This window comes from Macaca fascicularis, chromosome 11 (assembly GCF_037993035.2).
Source record: "Macaca fascicularis isolate 582-1 chromosome 11, T2T-MFA8v1.1".
Classification (NCBI taxonomy): domain Eukaryota; kingdom Metazoa; phylum Chordata; class Mammalia; order Primates; family Cercopithecidae; genus Macaca; species Macaca fascicularis.
In genome coordinates, this window is record NC_088385.1 from 19026072 (window position 1) to 19049412 (window position 23341).

At 35.7% G+C, this 23341-nt stretch overlaps 1 protein-coding gene across 1 annotated transcript in view; it reads right to left on the reverse strand.

The window, feature by feature from the left end:
• Positions 1-23341, reverse strand: part of SLC15A5 (solute carrier family 15 member 5) — a 92569-nt gene that overhangs the window by 10211 nt on the left and 59017 nt on the right. Inside the window, exon 7 of the mRNA XM_005570252.4 lies at positions 18021-18152. Within this exon, the coding sequence (XP_005570309.3) occupies positions 18021-18152 (132 nt within the window). The remainder of the gene's footprint in view (positions 1-18020; positions 18153-23341) is intronic.

Genomic DNA, 23341 nt, shown 5'->3' on the forward strand with positions numbered 1-23341 from the left:
TTTGAAAGTGGATTGAAAAACATATATGGTGATGCACACATGCTATAACACTATAAACTACACAAATTTGCTAATATGAAAAAGAAATACAGTTTATTTCTCTTCTCCTTAATGCCGTACATTGTAAGGCTCAAAATTTCATTGGCTGTCTTGATGCCTTTGAGCCTCACAGGCCCCAAAGGTCTAACCACGTGTTTCCCTGTTTTCATTGGATAGGCTCCTCACCCAGCTGGAAGAGCTCCCCACCTGGCTAGTTCCCCTATTAGTCAGACCAGCTGCACTCCACCCAGCCCTCAACCTGAGAGGTTTCACTTCCCTGCTAGCGCTCAACATTATTCAAACCAACCAATCACATCCAGCCTACAGGAACCAGACAATCACATCCAGCCTACAGGAACCTGCCTGTCACCACAACCATTTGTTATTATAAAGCCTGCGCCCGTACAGACCCTGCTTGTTCACTGTATGCCTGAGTGCAACCCCAGGTGACCCTACACATATCTGGGTATTTTCCTTTCCCAGATTGTGAGTGTATGTGACTAATAAACTACTGTCAGTCTCATGTGTAGACTCTGTCTCAAAAAAAAAGGATGCGTGTTTTCCATGATCTCATACTATCTAGAGTAAGAGGCACCCCTAGGTCACCAATGTGGTGAATAGGAGATGATCAGAACATGCCCTCACCACAGAAATCAAGGTCAGTTCTAGAGAAAATAGTAATAGCTTTTGCTTTAATGCATAATTACTGTTTATTTTTCTTTTGGAAGGTGAAGAAAAGAGAAAGGAACCCTCCCATTCATCCTTCCGTACCACTACTCAGAACCAAGTACCTCTGCTTCTAAACTACATCAGGGAGTGCAACTCCCATAGAATCACAGGACAAGAAGTAAAGGGAACAGATATTTAAGGTAAAAGATATCCAAATTACCTTGATTTGACTATATCAGTTTATCAAATGATCACATGTATGCTGAAAACAAGTACACCTAATATGTATCAATAAAAAAATTTAAAAAATAATAATCAAATAAAAGAAGTAATGGGAACAAGACGCAGTCAAGTTGCACTGCATCCAAGAAGTATTGGCCTGACCAAAAATAAAACATTATAGGTGAGTATGAGTTCTGGGGAGTGCCAGATAGCCATGTATGCTTGACAATGCAGTCTGTAATCACTCCAGCTAGTCAGAGTGTTAGAAAACCTAAAAATGGTGTAAAGTTCTCACTGTAGCCTAGCAGTCTTGGGTTTAGTGGGGCACTTTAAATGCAGACTTTAGCAAAAATATTCACATATACTCTGAGTTAGTAAACCCTACCTCTCAGCAAATCTGTTCTTTTGAGGATGAGTAAACATAAAAAGAGCCAATGTGGGTAAGGAAAAGTGACTACTATACATATTTGTTGCTTACAGGAAACACCCTGAACACAGAATGACAAAGCTAGTAATAATAATAATAATAATATAATGAACGAGAAACTCGTAAGACAAAGACAGAAAATACTGTAAAATACTAATCTCCGCAAAGTTGAATTCAAAGGAAAAACCATTTTAAAGGGACATTGAGAATTTTTTTATATTGATAAAAAACACAATTCAAATTGAAGATATGCCAGTGGATTTCCCTTAAGTAATGAAATCATAACAAAATCTGTTGTCTTTTGGAAATAATGATATATAAGTAATTCTTATCAATGACTATAACACGTTCTTGTCAGTTTTTGATCAAATTGGCAAAGAAGGGATGTAAAGAATTAATGTGATTGACAAGTGTTTAATAAAGATCACAACATTGTTTAGTATGAAAAAGAATATTTCACCCTCTTACAGAAGTTTCAATAACATTAGTAACAAACCAGACCTCCAAGAAATTGAAGATATGCCTCTTGAATAACTAACTGGTCAACAAAGAAATGAAAACCACAATATCAAGGTATTTAGAAAATGAAGAGAATAAGGAAGTTGCATTTACACATTTAAGAGATACAGATATAAACTCTACCCAGAGGCACATTTAAAGGCACATAGGCTTTCATTTTTAAAGTCAGAATTAAAATAAATGAAATAAACATTCAAGACAAAGAAGTTAGGAAATGCATAAAACAAATCTAAGGAAAGTAGGAGTAAGGAAATAGAGATGAGAACAGGAAATCAATATATTAAACTTTTTTAGATCTAATAGTTCTAAGAGATGATTCATTGGAGAAAATATAACAAAATAAATAAAACTGACAAATCCAATCAGAATATGTCACAACAGATACAGAGGAGATAACAATGTTTAGTTATGAGTATGCTACTTTAGAGTAAAAACTCTTATGGAAATGAGGTATTTAGATAAACATTAATTACCAAAGTTGAATCAAGAAGAAATGGAAATCTATTAAAGACCAATAATAGTAGGAAAAAGTTACAAAGAATAATTTTTTTAAAAAGAGACATTAAGATCCCTACCAAAATTCCAATGACACTTTTCACAGAAATAGAAAAAACAATCCTAAAATTTATATGGAACCACAAAACACCACAAATAGACAAAGTAATTGTGAGCAAAAAACAAAGATGGAGGCATCACACTACCTGAAATATACTACAAAGCTATAGGATCAAAACAGCATGGCATAAAAAGAGACACATAGACCAATGGACCAGAATAGAGTCCAGAAATAAATCTGTGCATTTACAGACAACTGATTTTGGACAAAGGTGTCAAGAACAAACTGATATGATTCGGCTTTGTGTCCCCACCCAAATCTCATCTTGAATTGTAATCCCCATAATCCCCATGTGTCAAGGGAGAGAGCAGGTGGAGGTAATTGAATCATGGGGGTGGTTTCCCCCATGCTGTTCTCATGAGAGTGAGTGAATTCTCAGGAGATTTGATGGTTTTATAAGGGGCTCTTCCCCCTTCACTCAGTATTCTCTTTCCTACCGCCTTTGAAGAAGGTGCTTTGCTTCCCCTTCACCTTCCACCATAATTGTAAGCTTTCTGAGGCCTCCCCAGCCATGCTGAACTGTAAGTCAATTAAACCTCTTTCCTTTATAAATTACCCAGTCTTGGGCAGCTGTTTATAGCAGTATGAAAACAGACTAATACCCAAACAAAGGAGAAAGTACAGTCTCTTCAATAAGTGGTGCTGGGAAAACTGTATATCTACATGCAGAAGAATGAAATTGGACACTTATAGCAGATATGAAAAATAAACTCAAAATAGATTAAGGGCCTCAGTGTAAGACATGAAACTGTAAAACTACTAGAACAGGGGAAAAGCTTCATGACATTGGTCTAGGTAATGATTTCTTGAATTCGGCAACAGAAGCATCGACAATAAAAGGAAAAATAGACAAATGAGAATGTGTCAGACTAAAATGTTTCTGCACAGCAAAGGAAATAACAGAGTGAAAGAGATAACCCATAAATTGGGAAAAATATTTGCAAATTATATATCAGGTAAGGGCCTAATATCCAAAACATGTAAAGAATTCAAGCTACTCAATAAGAAAAAAGCCCAAATAGCTAATTGAAAATGGGCAAATGACCTGAATAGACATTTCTTAGAAGAAGACATACAAATGGCCAACAGGTATATAAAAAACTGTTCAATATCACTGATCATCAGGGAAATGCAAATTAAAACCACCATGAGATATCACCTCACACCAGTTAGAATTTTATAAAAAGGATGAAGATGAAAGATAAGTGTTGATGAGGATGTGGAGAAAACGAAACTTTAGTACACTATTGGTGAGCATGCAAATTAGTACAGCTATTATGGAAAGCAGTATGGTGGAATCTTGATAAACTAAAAATAGCATTACCACATGATCCAGCAGTGCTACTACTGGATATATATCCAAAGGAGTTGAAGTCAGTATATCGAAGAAATGTTTGTACTCAGTTTGTTACAGTACTGTTCACAATGGCTAAGATATGAACACAACTGAAGTGCCTATCAATGGATTAATACATTTTAAAAAGTAGTATATATACACAATGGAATATTCAGCCTTAAAAAAGAACAAATTCTGTCATTTGTGACAATATGGATGAATCTACAGTACAATATGCTAAGTGAAATAAGCAAGACACAGAAAGACAAATACCATATCATCTCACTTATATGTGGAATGTAGGAAAGTCAAACTCACAGAAGCAGAGAGTAGAATGGTGGTTACCAAAGGCTGAGGTGGGGAAGGGAAGTGGATGGGGGAAGGGGAAATGTTGACCAACAGGTGCAAAGTTTGAGTTAGACAGGAGGAATTAGTTCTGGTGATCTATTATACAGCATGGTGACTATAGTCAATAATAATGTATTGTATATATCAAAATTGCTAAAAGACTGGATTTTAAATGTTCTCACCACTAAGAAATGGTAATTATTTGAGGTGATGGATATGTTAATTAGACTGATTTGAGCATTCCACAATGTATGCAGGTATTGAAACATTACATTGTACCCATAGATACATACAATTACTATTTGTCAATTAAACATAACATGCAATTTAAGAACAAAAGAGAGATACTAGGCATTTTTTAATTTTCACAGAAAAAATAGATCTTTTCTCTGGATCTTTCCAGAACATAGTGAAAGAATCATAATTGCCAACAAGTATTGTTTATTGCACATATATAAAGATGATTTAATATTGAAAAATTTATTAATTAAATGCACCCTAATGATAGGTCCAGTTTCTTATGATTAAGAAATATCATAAGGTGATCTTAATAGTTGCTTAAACATTCGATAAAATTTAAACTGATTTGTTTACCTCTTAGAAAACAAGAATAAAGTTTTTATATAATAAGGAATATTCTTTAAGGAATATCCTTTTTAATCCTGCAAATATACTTAATAAAATAAAAGATGTCCTCATTAAGATCATGAGCAAGATATAATGTGACTGTCTTCTGGTATTACCATTGCCCTGTAAGTTCTGGGTCCTGAGAAAGATGCAAAGCATAGGAGTAAATATTGGAAATAAGGATAAAAATTATATGTATTTGAAGATTAATTTTGCTGAAAAAGTAAAAGGATCAACTGAAATACTCTTATAAATTTACTAAGTTTATGAAATTGGATGCAGATGAAGACATATACATTAATAAACAGTAATAATCTCCCTGTATAACAGTGATCACCTCAGTGAGTTGTAATGAGGGAAAATGATTCAGTTCAAATAGCAAAAAGGAAAAATGTATAAAATGTCTATGATAATTTCAACAAGAAATGATCAGGATATATATGAAGAAAAAAACTTCCTGAACTCAACTTTGAAATATTAAATTTAAAAAGTATATTATACACTTGGATGGACCACTACCTATTGCAAAAACTTTAGTTTTTCTAAAATTAACTTACAAGTTTTACTCATTTTATTAAAATAAAAATAGGACTGGGGGGCCGGGTGCAGTGGCTCAAACCTGTAATCCCGGCACTTTGGGAAGCCAAAGTGGGCCGATCCTTTGAGGTCAGGAGTTTGAGACTAGCCTGGCTGGCATGGTGAAATTTCTGTATTAAAAAAATACAAAAATTAGCCTGGCATGGTGGCAGATGCCTGTAATCCCAGCTAGTTAGGAGGCTGAGGCACAAGAATTGCTTGAACCCAGGAGGCAGAGGTTGCAGCACTCCAACCTAGGCAACAGAGCGAGACACTGTCTCAAAAAAAAAAAATGGAGAAAAAAATAATAAAAATGTGAAATTCATCTAGAAGTATAAGCCATGGAGAATATGGTTTTCATAAATAAAAAATAACCAAAAAGATAAGTATGAGTAATAACTGATATAAACTATATATCATAAAATTATTATACTAATTAAAAGGAGAGTGATACTAAGCTAAAATAAAGAGGCAGCTGAAGGGAACAGGCCAGAAAGCCCTGAAACAGTCCCAAGATCACCTAAAAATATGTTAAAATATGTAAAACTGATTAGTTTCATTTCACTTACTGTATCGTTGGGAAATATTTAAAGTTTAACCAACTTTTCACAACTTATATTAAATACTGTTGTGAATGTTGGTTATTTGAAGCAAATAAGTATTTTCTTTAATGAAACCAAAATGAAATCCACATGAATAATAAAATTAATCCAAAATGTGAAACCATTAAAATTCTACAACCATAAATGCAATGAAATTAATCATAATGAAAAAGGTGGACAGATTTGATTACATATAGCAGCAAAACTTGTATAAAATAAATTTATGAAATAAAATGTTGAGTTAAAACTGGGAAAATACTAGCAATAAATATGACATAAATCACAATATTCTTAAAGTATAATGAGCATATGTAAACAGACAAAAAAAGACCCAAAGAAAAATAGGCCAAGACTAAGCATATCATAAAAAAGATAAAAATGTTCTATAAACATTAAATATTTCAATTTTACACTCTAAAAAAATACAAATTAAAGTATTTAAAGTGGAATATAACTTTTTCCAATCAAATAGACAAAGATCAAAATATTATGCTAAGGACTGAAATTCATATCTTGAGGCAAGTATTATCATTTCACAATGGCACATAATTGCAGTCTTTTAGAAGTCAGTTTTGCTTTAATTCTCAATAGTCTTTAAAATATTTAAAATATTTATCCTCATTGAAGGAATAATCCCATTTCCAGGATTCTAGTCTAAGGAGGGAATAAGTTACGTACTTAATGATTATAGAAAAGGATGCTTACCTTAGTAATATTTATAGCATGAAAAATTAGAAATAACCTAAATATACCATAAGAAAGGAAGGGTGCATATATATACACACACACATATATATGTGCATATATATGTATATATGTATACATATATAAACACCTTTCCTCACTTCAGCAATATGTCAGTCCATCTCCCACCAAAATCAGAGCTTTACTGGATACTTCAAGTATATGTGGCATTAAGTGCTATAGCATATTGCTTTGGATTCAAGGCAGATTTCTGTTATCTCTCTTTAGAGAAAGATGCAATATTTCCCCTCTTGACAAACTACTGTTTTATTTTGAATGTAATGGAACTATGAAAATCTTAAAATGTGCCTTTTGGAATCTCTTCAAAAGATAGTTAGAGACAGTGAGCAATTATTTCCCTCAGACTTCATTAGATTTTTAAAAGTTATTTTGTAGTGCTGGTGTTCTAGCAAAAGTCCAAAATTGTGGAGACAAAACTGAAATGGATTTTATATTCTGCTTTATTTGAGGCACGCCTTCTACTTCACTATGTGCTTTTTGCTTGGGAGCGAAAAAGGGTGCAATTAAAAAGATGTTGCAGTCTGTCTCCGGGGTAGATGTGCCTCTGTACCACAGGAAATAAAACTAGTGTAGTAAAAAGAGCTTTGGAATCAGGAATCCACCATTACTATGTGATTTGGACAACTTATGCAACTTTCTGGGCTCACTTTCCTCTTATATATGATGGGGCTACAAATATCTACCTCCAAAGAAATGTTGTGAAGATTTAATGAAATAATATCTTCATGAAATGCATATAGAAAGGTCTGCATATAACTGACACTTAATAAATGTTAATTTCTTTCCTTCCTCCTTTCAGTAACCTGATTTAAATGCTTCATTTGAGATTCATAGCTCTCCTACCTGAGTTAATTTTTAAAACACATTAATTTTCATGATACCTGAAGGAACTAATACCTAACCACTGTATTCTAACTTTGACTTTTCTACCAGTTTTTCATATTTATCTAATAAGGACTCAAATTTTTATTACCCTCAATTTATAAACAAGGAAACAAAGGCAGAGCAGCTGAACCGTTTGCCTAAAGTCATGGAAAGGGGACAGAATAAATATTTGTTGAGTGACTGGATGAACTGAGATTGGGCCTCAGATCTGAACATGCTCAATACTTTGCTCTAGATAATAATGCCTGCATCATGACTTTAATTTGCATTTCCAGATCTTGGGAATTGTGGATAAAAATTAAGTCAGGCTGCTGTTTCCAGGAAGGAACACTGTGTCTTTCAAAATTGTAGGGAAATTGCTAGGCATTGTTCACCTGAACTGCAGAGAGAACAGGCATGGGTGATATTTGGCATAACCAGCTTTCTTATAAGGGTGAGTTCATTCTCTTGAAGAGCATTGGGAGGTAAAAACCCATCAAGATAGTGTGTTCTCATGATGATTTCAATGAATTATCATGGAAATGAGTTTTAGAAGAGAGGTAATGCTTTGTGATAATAGCCCGATAATGCCATTAGCTATGAACTGTAATTGTAATAGCATTAGTCAAATGAATATATCTGATATTAATTTGAGTGTCAAATATTTCTATAAGGTTCTTCTTATTAATTAAACATCAGACTTGGTATTATTAATTCAGCATCTAGCAGTGCTTGCACATAGTAGGAACCCAATATGTATTTGTGACTGAATTAATAAATCAGTCTATAAGTGGGGTTATTTAAAATAGTAAAATATTGAATTTAAATAATTTCATGGATATGACAACACTGATTTTTGCCCAGAACCTGCTTGTTTGTACAGTCGGTTCTTCATTTGCAACTCTACTAATAGTGTAGATATATTAATTTCATAATTTTAGAAGAAAGCCTTTCTTACTTTTGCATATTTGGAGGAAAATAAACCTTTACCCCAAATTACTTTAAGAGTAGAGTTTGTGCCTTTCATCCTGTGTCTTGTGCTCTTTAGGCTATTTAAAAATTTATGAGACATCTTTATTGAGCTTCTGAATATCACTGGGCAAATTCATGCTTTAGGTAGTTTGGGATCACTCTTCATGATCACCAACACAATTGGGGCCTTCAACACCACCAGCGATTTTTTTTTTTTTTTTTTTTTTAAGATGTAGTTTTGCTCTGATTGCCTGGTCTCCAGGCTGGAGTGCAGTGGTGCAATCTTGGCTCACTGCAACTTCTGCCTCCAGGGTTCAAGTGATTCTTCTCTCTCATCCTCCAGAGTAGCAGGGATTACAGGTGCACACCACCACTCCCCGCTAATCTTTGTATTTTTAGTAGAGACAGGTTTCACCATGTTGCCCAGGCTGGTCTCGAACTCTTGACCTCAGGTGATCTGCCCACCTTGGCCTCCCAAACTGCTGGGATTACAGGCGTGAACCACTGTGCCCGGCCACCACCAGCGATCTTAACATTTGTCTTCTAAATCATCTTTTCATACCTTCATAATAAGTTTGTAATCCTTGTTCTTCCAACTCCCCATTCTCATCCTATTCCCTTTGCTCTCACAGTTGGCTCACTGCATACCTCATAAAAAAATGGAGAGTTCCAAAGGAAGGCTCCAGGATCTTCCCAATATCAGAACTATGCATCTGTGTGCACCTGTGCCTATCTTCTCCTTTCTCTCTTCTGTTTCAGTGCAGGAAAGAAGTATCCACCTTCCAATAAGAAGTCACCCTCTCTGGGTTGTCAATGACCGAGTCCTCCATTCCTTTCCTTAAGTCTTTAGCTCCATCAATTCTCTCTTCTTTCTCTTGCATTTTTAACTTCTCCATTTACACCAGGTATTCTTATCAGAAAAATACACTCAAATGTCTCTCAGAAATAAAGTATTAGGTGTGGTGGCTTTTGCTATATTCCCATCTACTGGAGAGACTGAGGTGGGAGGATCATTTGAGGCAAGGAGTTCAAGACCAGCTTGGGCAACCTAGTGAGACCCACATCTCTAAAACAATGAAAACAAATATTAGCCACGCTGTGGTATGTGCCTATGGTCCTACTCTGGAGACTGAGGCAGGAGATCCTTTGAGCTCAGGAATTTAAGGCTGCAGTGAGCTATGATCTCGCTACTGCATTCCAGCCTGGATGACAGGGCAAGATCCCATCTCTAAACACCCCCCCAAAAATAAATAAAATAATAAAAAAAAGTATCTTGAACCCACACCAAAGGTTTTAAATACAGGGTTCCCACTTAAATTTGCATTTCAGAATGAGGAATTATTTTTTAGTATAAGAAGGTGTATGTATTTTTTAGTATAAGGAGGTATGTCCTCAATATTGCATAGGACATTCTTAAAGACCAAAAAGTTATTTGTTAACCTGAAATTCAAATTTAACTATGTATCTTGTATTTTTATTCACTAAATCTGGCAACTCCACCCACATCCCCTTCTAGCCATCACTCTCTCTCTTAAATCTTTTTCAGTTTCATGTTCTTCAAAAGAGTTCTTTAAACATGAGGCTTTTTTTTTCATTTACTGGATATTCATCACTCTAATTCAATCTAGTTTTCATTTCACCACTGAAATGGCTCTTATTAAAGGTATCATAGTGTTGCTAAATTTTACGAATACCTTCCATTCTTCGTCGTACTTGATTTTACAGTAGCATTTGACACAATTTACCATTCTCTGCTTGAAATCATCTTCTTTCTTATCTTCAGTGAATATACATATATGCATATACATATATACATACATATACACACATATATGTGTGTATATATACATATATAATTCCCTCCTCCCAGCTTTCTGACTGCTATATATTTTCTGTGGCAAACTAGTTCCTTTCCACTCAACCTCTAATGTTGGGGCTTCTTTTTCTCCTCATTCTTAATACTCACGCTAGGTAATTTCATTCACTACCATGGTTTCAAATGTTATTTTTGTGCCATAGAGTTTCATACTTATATATCTAACAAAGACCTTTTTTTCTGGCCTCCAGATATTTCTATTTGGATGTCTCACAGGTGTGTCAAATAATGTGTTAAAAAGCAAATGGATGGCAACTTTTAAAGTCTGTTCTTCTTCCAGTTTTTTCCATTTAGTAAGTGGAATCTTTGCCCACCCAGTAGCTCATGGGCAGAACCTGGGATGCTTTCCTGATACTACCTCCTCCCTCTTGCATCCTACTGTCTCCTGACTTTCTCAAAGCCATTGCTAAGACTCTGATTCTACGTCTAAAATGTAGCTTATATCCATTCACTTCGCTCCATCTGCCTACTTCCTCTCTAGTTCATTACTATTTCAGACTTATCTGGATTACTTCAATTGTACTTCCTTGTTTTTCCCAAATTATTCTTTCTTTCCTCAAAATCATACTGCATCCATAATGATCTTCCCAAAACACCAGGAGGTCATTGGTGTTTTGAATGTTATCGTTCTTATAACATTCAAGTAAACATAAAATCCCTGTATTAAAAGGTCCCACGTGGTTTTGCCCCTACCTAACTCTCCAATGTGACTTCAGGCCATTTCCTCCTTTTTTGAATATTTTCAGCTTACTGGCCTTCTCTGGGTTCCTCTTATGCACCTATCATTTATTTATTTATGGGCCTTGATATATGTGCTCTGTACCAGAAATCCTTCATTCCTGTGCTTACCAAGCTAAATTGCACTCATCTTTCTAGTTTCAGCTTCAATACCATTTCCAGGTACTCCTAATGTGCATGTTCATGTGTCTGTAACTCCACCTAGACTTACAAATTTGCCATGCGTAGGAGGGTCCATTAATTACATGGGTACATGAGGCCAAGAAGAATCTCAGAGCACTTTCTAATTTCATCGCCTCCCAGTCTCCACCTGGAATTGAAGTTGAACAGGACAACTGAACTCTGCAAATATGGAATCTATTCTTTTCTGGAGAATTAAGTGCCATACCAAAACATCATATCTATAATACATCTAGCCCACTTGGAAGATGTTGAGGTCCCACTCAAATTAAGATAACAACAAAATCATTCTTTTTTGTGCATCTGCATTTAGCTGGTGATTTTTATCTATTTCTTCTAGTCCTCATAAAAAGCTTGAAAGGTAAGTTACTAGTGAAGACTAGAAAGAGAAACAGACTCCATTCTAGAGAAGGTGAAACTGAGACTCGGTATGGTTAAGTGATGAGCTCAAGATCTAGGAGCTCATTGAGAGCTGAGTTGCATTTGAATTCAGGTTCATCTGACTCAGATGTCTGCCTTTCTACCTCTCGTGAGCCAGCAGCAATGACTGTTGCTTTCCACAGTCTAAAGCTGGCTCTTTCCTGATGCTGTTATAAACTCAAAGTCCTCTGTGCAGCATTGGGGGTTTCTGTGGAGTAAAAAGTTAAGGATATAGAATAAATTGTATCTGAAATACATAAAACCATTGTATGAGGGGGGCTTTGCTTCAAATTCTGACTGAGGACCAAGAGCAGGGTTTGCCTATGGGAGTTGTTGGGGCCCTGCTGACTTAGCTACAGGAACACTGGCACTAAACCAGTTGACAAGTAGAGTATGGGCCTGGCTAAGGGTGAATTATGGCAGTAGGCCACTTATTTTCCCCTCTGAATCTAAAAATCTATAAGCCCAAATCCCATATGAAGTTGGACCCGAGGCATAGATCTGAATTTGAAGAAGCATATCTCTTAGATAATAGGCATGAGCCCATGAAATGGAATTGGAATACTTTTCCAGATGCATATTTTCTTCTTTCAAGTTTGCTGAAACTGCAAATTCCTGTTTCAAGAGTGACTCAGTGATTCATGCTGACATAACTGCCAGTGGCCTCAATAATCTTAGATATTTAAATGAGTCTTTCAGGTGATCTCATTTTTAATTTAAAATACTCTTGATGGAAATTAAACAGCTACATTATTTGCCCCTTTCCTGAATTTTGAGGAGAAAGAACTTGTAGGGACAAGAAGATATACCACTTGACCTCTTGATTCTGCCCAGTTATCCCTTTTTGTCTTAAATATTTTGCTTTGGATCTTTCAATCACCTGCATGTCCATAACTAAGATGTCATTTTTTACTGAATTCTGTTTTGTTTTTTTTAATGAAAAGGTAAGTTCAAATTCAGGAGTGTGAGGAAATTGATCTTGTTGCTAATGGGATAGAGTCGAAATAAGCAGTTTGACTGACTTCTTCATTCCCTTATATTAGCATTGCTACTTTTAGATAAACTATTCCTGAAATGATTAGTGTAGGAGGATGAGTTTAGTCTTGTATCTTCTCCTTTAAAGCACTCAGAGTTAGAGATCCCAGAAGGATCAGTTTTCTCACTTGTACTGAAAATGTCACTCTAACAGTTATCTGTCTGCACAGTCAAGTTTTGAGAAATCTTTTGAATTTACCGCATTCACACCATTCTCCATCATGGTGCTAAAAATGACTAATGCAGCTTGGAGACTGGAAGACTGTGATAGCTGATCTTCTTTTCCAATCGTATCCTAACACTCTCACACACTCACACGCACACATGCTCAGCTGACATGAATCCTTAAAGGTTGAAAATATCCTATATACTAAAAGAAATGCTGAAGGATATAGGGTGCCTAAATATATAATTATAGTGTTTGTTTCATTATGGTCACTTCTGTCAAAAAAATTGGTCTGTTTGTTTGAGTGGACTGATCTTGTTTTTGGCCAAATGAGCCATTATAATGTATGACAATTTTGTATTTAAAAATAATCTCTGGCAGAGAAAAGTTTCAAATATCTTATTTAATTTTATTCTCTCATCCTCTCTGAGAAAAGTGAAGTAAAATTTCCTTTTTTAATTAAGAAAACCCAGTTTTAGAGGGTATAATGCTGACCTACCCAAAGTCATGCTTATGGCCACTCTCTTTTAGGGCCTTTATTTGTTACACCAGTATAGGATTACTATAACCACATCATCTAAATGAACCTCATTTCTTTCATTGAGGAATACTATCCTGATGGCTAAAGGGATTGTCACAAAGAGACTTATCCTATTTCCAGAAAAACCTATGAAAAGTCTCCTGTGATGTCATTTAGTGAATGATGGAGAAGTATGTGGGCTGAATGATAGTAATTAGGTGAATTGGGAACTGATTATATCCAAAAGGAGAGGATTAATGGATTGTCATTAACTTGCAATGGGGTCTAGGAATTTTCTGTAAGACTCTTTTTTGGTCCTGTCCAATTCAAAAATTTTATCAATTACCTGGAAGAAGTCTAGGAACTTGCTTACCAAATTTGCAGATGACACAAAGCAAGTAAAGATTAGTAATTCCCTGGATGACACAGAATCAATTTTCAAAAATGTCTATTACTTAGGATGATGGGTTGACATTTATTAAAGATAAAAATAAAGTGCTGCATCTAATTAGAAAAAAGAACTGTGATGAGTAGAACTGAGCTGAAAGCAACTCCTGAAAATTAAAAAAAGTTTCAAGTTTTAATTGACCATAAGCAGGATGCAACTGTGAAAAAGTCAACAAAATCGCTGTTGACATTCAGAGAGAGAGAGAGAGTCCAGGTTGATAAAAGTAACATACTTATCTTGATTGTACCCATTTTGTACCCTGGTTGTACTCATATTATCTTCAGTTTTGGAAGCCATATTTTAAGAAAGATACTGATAAGCTGTTGTTTGTTTAATGGATGGAGGGGCCTTGATAGTGAAAAATCAAGGAATCATGCAATATGAAAAGACAGGGGTGGTTTGTCTATAAAATAGAAAGGGTCATGATTGCCATCTTTATTGAACACTATGCATATTAATTGCTTAATCTTCAGAACAACATAATGAATTATTTATTGTCATTACTGAAATAGAAACTGAGAACACATAGCTAGACTACCTGGATTCAAATTCAGGTGGTATGACTCCAGAACCTATTCTCTTAACCACTATATGATATTATTTCTCCAAGTATTTATCAAATGTTTGAAGAGCTGCTATGTGAATGGAGAATCGGACTTACTCTGTAGAACATAGTGATCACTAGATGGGCACACTCAGGTTATATCTCAAAGTAGAGAATTTTTCTCAGCACTAGATTATCCTACTACGTTTTCTGTGTTTGGTACAATGTTAGACTAGTTGAGATCTAAGGCAACATTCAACTCTATGATTGTAATTTATTGGGATTATAATTTGATATAACACACTATTATTATTAACTGGAAAGAATACACTTAAAAGAAGATGTAGCTTAAATTGATTAGTGGTAATTTAAATGGTGTTCTCTTGAGCACAGTTTAGAAAGTGCTCCACCCCACAACCCATCTTGCTAAGATGTCCTCACCATGTGTCCCTGGTAAATTTCCTGTCATGGGCACCAAATTGTGCCAAAATTATATAAACTTTTGTTTCTGCACCTTTGTACTGTATCTAGAATATTATCAATATTATACAGACGTCCATCCACGGAGGTTATATTGCAAAAGTAACAAAAGTCTTTAAAAACCTTTACATCTGGGGATTCCTACAAGTTCCTTGGTGTATTGAAATCAATGTTGGAACTGGTTTCAGAATGCCAAGAGGATTAGATCTCTGTCAGCTACCGGTTGTGATGATTAGAGAACTTGACTATATTTTTTTCTGCCTGAATCATTACATTTAAAAAACGAGAAGAATAATATAAGGTTGTTGTAATAAATGCAATAATGCATGTAACAGCTCCTACTATACTATACAGATTGCCAGTAAAAATTTAGATTTTCAGTGAAATGCTTTTGTAAGAATAGTTGTGTGATTAAAACATTTGCCTGGATTGATTTCTGGGAGGTAATCTAAATCCTTTCAACTTCTTGAGTGGTTGGAATATCTGTTATTTATGGTGGGACCCTCAGCCCCACCTGATAGTTTATGCTAATGAGGCAACTCAGAATGGAGAGGGCCCATAGATAATTTATGCTAATCAGATGACCCGGAATGGAGAGTGGGCAGCCAGGAAGACCAACCACGTAATCAGACTTCGAGCTTTGAGCCACATATACCAGCCCAACTTCTGGGGAGCAGAAGGAAGATGGAGATTGAGCTCACAGTGATTCAATCAATGGTGCCTATGTGATAAAGTCTCAATAGAAACGCTGGGCACTGAAGCTCAGGTGAGCTCACCTAGTTGGCATTATTCTTATATTGATGCAGGTAGTGCATACCTGAGGATGAAGGAAGCTCCACTTTTGGAACCCTCCCAGACCTTGTTCCATGTGCCTCTCTCTTTAGCTCATTCTGATTCGTATTCTTTTGCCATAATAAACTGTAATTGTAAGTATTGTACTTTTCTAACTTCTATGAATCATTCTAGCAAATTATCATACTGAGGGAGTCTGTGGGGATCCCCACATTTATAGACAGCTTGTCAGAGGTGATGACAGCCCTAGGAATCTCCAAACTTGTGGCTAGTATCTAAAGTGAGGGTAGTGGCCAAGGGTGGTGGCTCACACCTGTAATTCCAGCACTTTGGGAGGCCGAGGCGGGCAGATCACGAGGTCAAGAGATCGAGACCATCCTGGCCGATATGGTGAAACCCCATCTCTACTCTTAGCTGGGTGTGGTGGCGGGCGCCTGTAGTCCCAGCTACTCAGGAAGCTGAGGCAGAAGAATTGCTTGAACCTGGGAGGTGGAGGTTGCAGTGAGCCAAGATCGTGCCACTGCACTCCAGCCTCTGGAGTGAGACTCTTTATGTCAAAAAAAAAAAAAAAGAAAATGTGAAGGTAGCCTTGGAGAGAACTTAGCCAAAGATGTTTGGTCTAACTCTGGGTAAGTTGCTTAAGCATGCATATGAAACATTGAAATTTATATAAAAGATAAACTAGTAGTAATATTTGACTTTGCAGTTCTTCATGTATATGTCAAATGTGATTTGATTCTAGAAATTTTGTTTTAGCAAATTTTTGGAAATATCTTCACTGAGTAACGTAAAGAAAGGAAACACATTCAACACTGAAAATGTTTCAGGTGTGAATATATGTTATGAGTTTGCAAGATTATCTTACAAAATCTTAATGTCAGTGCTTTGTCTCTAGCTTATGTACAAAGAATCTGAGTACTAGAAAAGTCAGCAACTTGCCGCCGTTCACACAGTTAGCTATCGCAGTTTGAATTTGAGTTCTTTGAGAACTGGACCATATCTCACACAATTCCATATAGCACACGACCTAGTACGTAGTAAATACTCAACACACAGTTCATCTTAATTTTCTCAGATAACTGAGGAAAGGGCAGAGTTTGACCTTGTCAGTCATCAATCAAGGATTAGTAGGTTTCTCCCCAAGAACTCTGCTATTATATCTATCATTGACTTTCTCACTTTTAATTTCATTCTTACTTGTACCCCTGGAAATTTCCTGAGGGCTTGCAAGTGTTTATTTTGCTTGCCATGGTATCACCAGTGTCCAATATGGTGCCTGCAACAGAGCGGGTCCTTGATAAATATTTTTTGAATGGAGATTTAGTGTTAAAAGGAGTGTCTCATTCATAGAAGTTGATTTTTTCCATGGTTTGAAAGCAGGTAAATTAGATTTGTTTGTTATAAGAGAATAGAAACTAACACTTTCTTTACATCATTTTCAGTGCACAACTATAAGTATTTTTGAAAGTAGAGAATACATTTGTGATCATTTCCACAAAATAAGCAAACATACATTAAATTAAATTAAAGCTATATTAACATTTTAGAACAAAATTTCAAAAGTCCGGATTTAAAATACAGCCAAAGTCATTTCACTGTGATGGCTGATCATTATTGTCATCCTGTCTGGCTGTTATTTTTTCAACACATGCAACCAAAGAGTAGTTCTTTAAAATTTGCTTTAATCAAATATTTGCTTTAGTAGATACTTTAATGTTTCAAATAATGTTTGAATTTTTCAGATTAGTTGTTTCTCCTGACCAAAATCTCTACTGGGAAAATTTTAAAATATCATTTATTATTCAATTCACAATTTCTCTTTGATTGCATAGACAAGAATTGTGGCAAATCATGAGAAAAAAAAAGATCATTCAGGTACCCTATCCCCTATATTTACACAGGTCTTACTTTTTCTGAAGACTGTCTATGCCAGCTGTGAGGTATTATTGCATATGGCCTCATTGAAAGATCTAATAAGAATATAATAACCAGTTTGTTTTAAAATACACTAAGGACAGCATGACATTCTGTAATTACCTCCTCCTATCAAAAGAAAAACAATTCCCAGAAATTAATGAATACAGCAAGAGTGTATTTCCTATCTTAATTCTATCTTAATTGCAAAAGTGGATCAATTAAAAAAAGACTGCACTGGCAAAGCCCCTCTCTTAAGGTTTGGTCTCCCCGTTCCCTAGTCATCAACTCAATGTATATAAGCATGCCACGAACCTATTTTTACCTTCTGAGATGAGATATACCAACTCCACCAGCAGTGCGCCTGTGAAACAGCCAAATCCATTGAACAGTGTCAGAAAATTCATGGAGGTTCCTCTGACGGTGCTTGGAACAAATCTGTATGATATTACAGAGACTGAGAGAAAAAGAGAGATCAGAATTTAGAACTTCCTCCTGAAAACTCTTTCATAGAGACTGTTCAAATTGATGTTGATCATATATCAAAGAAAATTTACTGATACAGTAAAAATTTGGGTTGGACTTTGTTAAGGTTATTATAGTAAGATATACTGTGATACAATTTACAGATGTCTTCAAGGAATAAAATATGACAAAATATACCTTGACCCAGCTACAAGGAGAATTTGATTACTTAGTAGTTGAGTGTCCTAATGTATTCACCCTAATTTCACTCCAAATTGAATATTTCTGATAAATTTTGGATTGAGGTGTGGCCTCTGTTAGATAATATGACAATCTATCAATTCTGTGATTCTGTGTAATTCATTAGGTTCCTTATAGAAAACTTGTATAAAATTTGCTTCAAGGTTAAGAGCATGGGCTCTGGAGTTGGACAAGATAGTATTAAAATACCATGTCAGCCATCTACTATCTCTGTGATTTTAGGTAAGTGACTTAAACTTTCCAAGCCTCAATGTCCTCCTCTATGAAATGGGAATAATATCATTATTCACTTGCAGAGGTGCTGGGACACTGACCTGCAATACTACATGTAAAGTGCTTAGTCCAATGCTGACTTGTAGGTCCTGAATAAGGGTTAGGCATTTTTGACAGTATTAATCTTATCAAACTAAGTAGCTCCTACTCTACAAAGCCATTAATATGCATTATCTCACTTCAGGAGAGGTTCTCAGAGAGAGAGACAATAGCTTAAGCATTAGATCTCCAAAGTGGTTATCTTTCCTTCCCAAGTCATTTTTTTGGGTGCCAGTAATGATGGTAACAAGAGGTTAAAAAAACCACGAAAAAAAATTTTTTAATTTTCAATTGAAAAAATAGCTTTCTTTTGAAATCAAATAGATGAAAATAAGTATATGAGGTTTTGTACATGCCATATAAACATAATATATTAAAATGCATGACAATCTTAGGGATATGTCTTAAAATATTTGATGTTTATTATAATACGATATTTGGGATTGCTTCAAAATTATACAACAAGAAGGAAAAAAGATGTGAATGAGAGCAGAGATGAAACAAGTTTTGGCTATGAGTTGAAAATTATTGATTCTAGAAGATGGATATAGGAGAGTTTATTATACTAATCTCTAATATGATGTGTGCCAAAAAATTTGTAAGGAAATACACCAAATAATATTAACAGTCTTAGCTTTGAGTGGTTGAATTACTGGATTTCTAATATTCCTCTTACTCTTTTGTGCTTTGCAAATCTTTCCACAATGAAATCATAAATAAATATTACAGCTCATTTTAAAAAGAAAAGTGATGATAGAAAACAGATGTGCAGTCATGCGTGGCTTAATAATGGAGATATGTCCAGAGAAATGTGTCATTAGGTGATTTTGTTGTGCAAACATCGTCGAGTGTACTTACACAAACCTATGTGGTGTAGCCTACTACACACCTGTGCTATATGGGTAGCCTATCACTCCTAGGCAATGAATCTGTACAGCATGTGACTGTACTGAATACTGTTGGCAATTAGAGGACAATGGTAAGTATTTGTGAATCTTAACATATCTAAACACAGAAATAGTACAGTAAAATATGATATTATATCTTATGAAACCGCTGTCATACACCTGATCCATCATTGATCAAAGTGTTGTTACATGTTGCATGACTGTACTGTAAACACTAAACCTTTAGTTTCCTTCTCTATGAGAAGTAAGAGATCTTATTATCTCCTCCCGCTCCTCTCTGGAATACTTACCCTTGTGTTTTTTGTTTTTAATACTTTGCCACAGCAAAACTCTGCATTTACCAGAACTTTTCCATGATCTTACTAACACATGATGTAAATGTATTAATGCTTCTTCCTTCATTAATGTAAAATTTCTGTTTTACTTTCCGTGTGTCCTCCCTATGTTTTGATTTATTTATCCCATCAACATTTAAAGGAGTCCCGCTTTGTGCTTCAGGAAAGTGGTGAGTGCTGGAACTGATAGGTGGGAAAAGGCATCAGTTTAATCTTTCCTGGACTTTAAACTCTGCAGCAGAAACAGCACATGATTTAATACAAAGGGCAGTGCTAAATGTGCACTTTTCCCACAGATGCTGATTGGAGATGAAGATAATAATGGTGATAGGTAAAATACTGTGGAGAAGGGCTTCAAATATTGGTGGCAAGGTAACACAGCTCTTTGTGTAGTACCAATCACCAGCAGGAGCTTTGGAGTATTTTCAGAAAGGTCCAAATAGGAGTACAAGAGGAAGTCTGAATAGGCTTTGGGAATAAATGATTCACAGTTATAAAAAGGTTTTGGCTTGTAAACTTTCCTTTCCATAAGTACAAGGAGACAAGTAATGAGCAGAAAGAGTAAATAGGCCTATTTCTTTCACTAAGAAAAAGCAGAACATACAAGCCCATTATTACCTTGCTAGTTAATTATTAATCCTATGCTTTTCTCTTGCTAGAACTTCTGGTATGGTATATAATTCATGAACACACTTTGCCAGCTCTCTGCCTGCTGGTTAATCTCTCTTTGGTGTCATTTTAGTTGTTTTTGAAAGCCTCCAGTTCCCTTTTATAGGACTTAGCTTTTCAAGTCCTCGAATCTTCATTTTTAGGCATCTACTTGCATGTTCTGATCTTTTGAAACTTTAGTGATCATCAATTTGATTTTTTTTTTAGGCTCCGAGATACTCCTTTTAGCCCATTACAATGTAGATAATATCAACAAGTCTGTCACTAAAGTTCTCATTTTACTATGAAAACACAATAAAAAATATTCAATGTGTATGTGAAAGCTGGTCTTCTTGCCAATGAGTGCTAAAAATGTGCCTCTAGGTAGTAGCCGGTTAGTGCTTGCAAAGATGCCACATCACAGCATATGCAGAATCTTCAAAATGTAGGGCCATAACCACTTTCCTAATGGCACCTGGTGCTGGGGACTTATTGCTGGAAATTTATTTTACTCTAGTTGTTCTTAAGCAGTTGAAACGTGTTTATTTTGTTTGGTGAAAAGTTATTTTGAACATGTGGAGAAGAAGTACCATAGTCCCAGAAAACGGAACTTTATCCTGTTGCCATTTTTAGGCCGTTATATCTCCCTTAACTCTAAAAATACTTCAGCTTTGAACCTTATATTATCAGATTATATCATCTACTTTTCTTTCATGCTGTCATCTGCCAATCTATAGGACATTTTCCTCTTTTTCTCAAAGTTGTCCTCTCTCATTGTCATACTCTCTGGTACTACTCCTGCCTTAATGCTTGGCAATTTTACTATACATATAGATCATCCTTCCCACCTTCCATCCTTTCAATCTTGGTTGTCCAGTTCCTTGACCTCCAATGTCCTTGATCTCCAATCTACCTTAACTTCCACTCCACTCATACCCAAGGTCATGACCTCAGCCAGTGGTTGGCCAACTATGGTCAGGTAATATTCAGCTTGTCACCTATTTTAATAAAGTTTTATTGGAACACAGCCACACTCATTTATTATATGTTGTCTATGGCTGCTTTTGTACCACAATGACACAGTTGAGTAACTGTAACAGAGACTGGCCTGCAAAGCCATGTCTTGGATCAATAACTGTACCTACTCCATAATCACAATTTTGTGCACTCTTCTCTGATTAGAGCCTTCTATTCTTCCCAACTTACTCTCTACTACTCGACCACAGAAATGCTGTAAGCTCTACAATGGCAGAAATTTTTGTCTTTTTTTTTTTAACTGATGTGTCTAAAGCTTCGAGAGCAGTATTAGGCACATTGTAGACACCTACACGGTATTTTTTGAATAAACAAACACAGGGTATGAGACAGATGAGGTGTGCACTACTACAATTAAAACATAATTTGAAATGTTTTCTACTGCTTTTTTTTTTCTAGCTCATCTCCAATGTATAACATGTCTTAGTAGGGCAGACTATGTCTACTGTCATTTATGGAGTAATTCACTGGGTTTCCTTGCTCAATGCCATCAATGTAGGACATTGTCAAAATTTTGAATAATGTATTTTAATTGTACCATATAGAAATAGCCATAGACTTCATTGATTTGTTTCTTCAAACAAAATGTATTTATTGATCACCTATTTTGTATATGCACTTTTTCGGAAGGAGAAACATACATTGACATCAGGAGTGTATATTCTTACAGTGAGAGGCAGGCAATACAAATATAAATAAAGTAACTTCAGATTATGAAAAGAGCTATTTAAAAAAACCAGGGTAATTACATGGAAAGTGATGGAATGGTCAAAGAAGCCCCTCCAAAGAGATGACCTTTGAGAAAGCTCAATAATGAGAAGAAGCCAGTCATTCGAAAACAGAGGAAAGGGAATTGTCAATAAAGGAAAAAGAAAGTAGAAAGTCCTTGGGGTAGACAGAAATCTGGCAACTTAGAAACACACACATTTCTGGGATGCGGTCAAGGGACAGAATGTAACCAAATGTAGATGGAACAACCCGCGGAGACCAAATAGTGTGGAACATTATTCACCATTGTGAATAATTTATCTCTAAAACCCTACTGTGGAATTTCAAGCAGGGAAACAACAGAACCTATGTTTTAAGAACACCACAGCTGTTTTGAAGAGAATGGACTCACGGGGCAGGAGAGGAACAGGGAGAAAAGTTCAGAGGCTCTGGTCAAATTGGGGCTGGAGATGATGGTGTTGTAGGCCAGGAGGAGAACAAAGGGGATAGTGAGATGTGGCCAGATTTAAGTTCTATTTCAGAGTAAAAACGAGGACTTGCTATTGGATTGGAGAGGAGAGGTGAGAGGAAAGAGACGGATCTAGGATGACTCAAGTGAGAGACAGTTCTGCTTACGCTGCCAGGTAGTTTATGGCAGAAAGAGCTGGGAACAGGACACCTGTAGTTCTGTTCTAAGTCTGACACTATTACTTCATGTGAAACATGATAATAATATTAGGTCCGTGAAAAAGTAATTGTGGTTTTTGCCATTACTTTTAGTAATGATAACAACACATTATAACTGCTAATTATTGAATGCTGTCTATACACGGGGCACTATGGTTTTTGCTTTACATAAAATCTTCCACTTAGTCCTTTGAACCACTCCCTGTTTTATAGATGATGAGAAAAGCCCAGAAATGAGGAATGATTTTCCCAAACAGAGTTAGTCAGTGACAGAAGTGGGTTTGAAT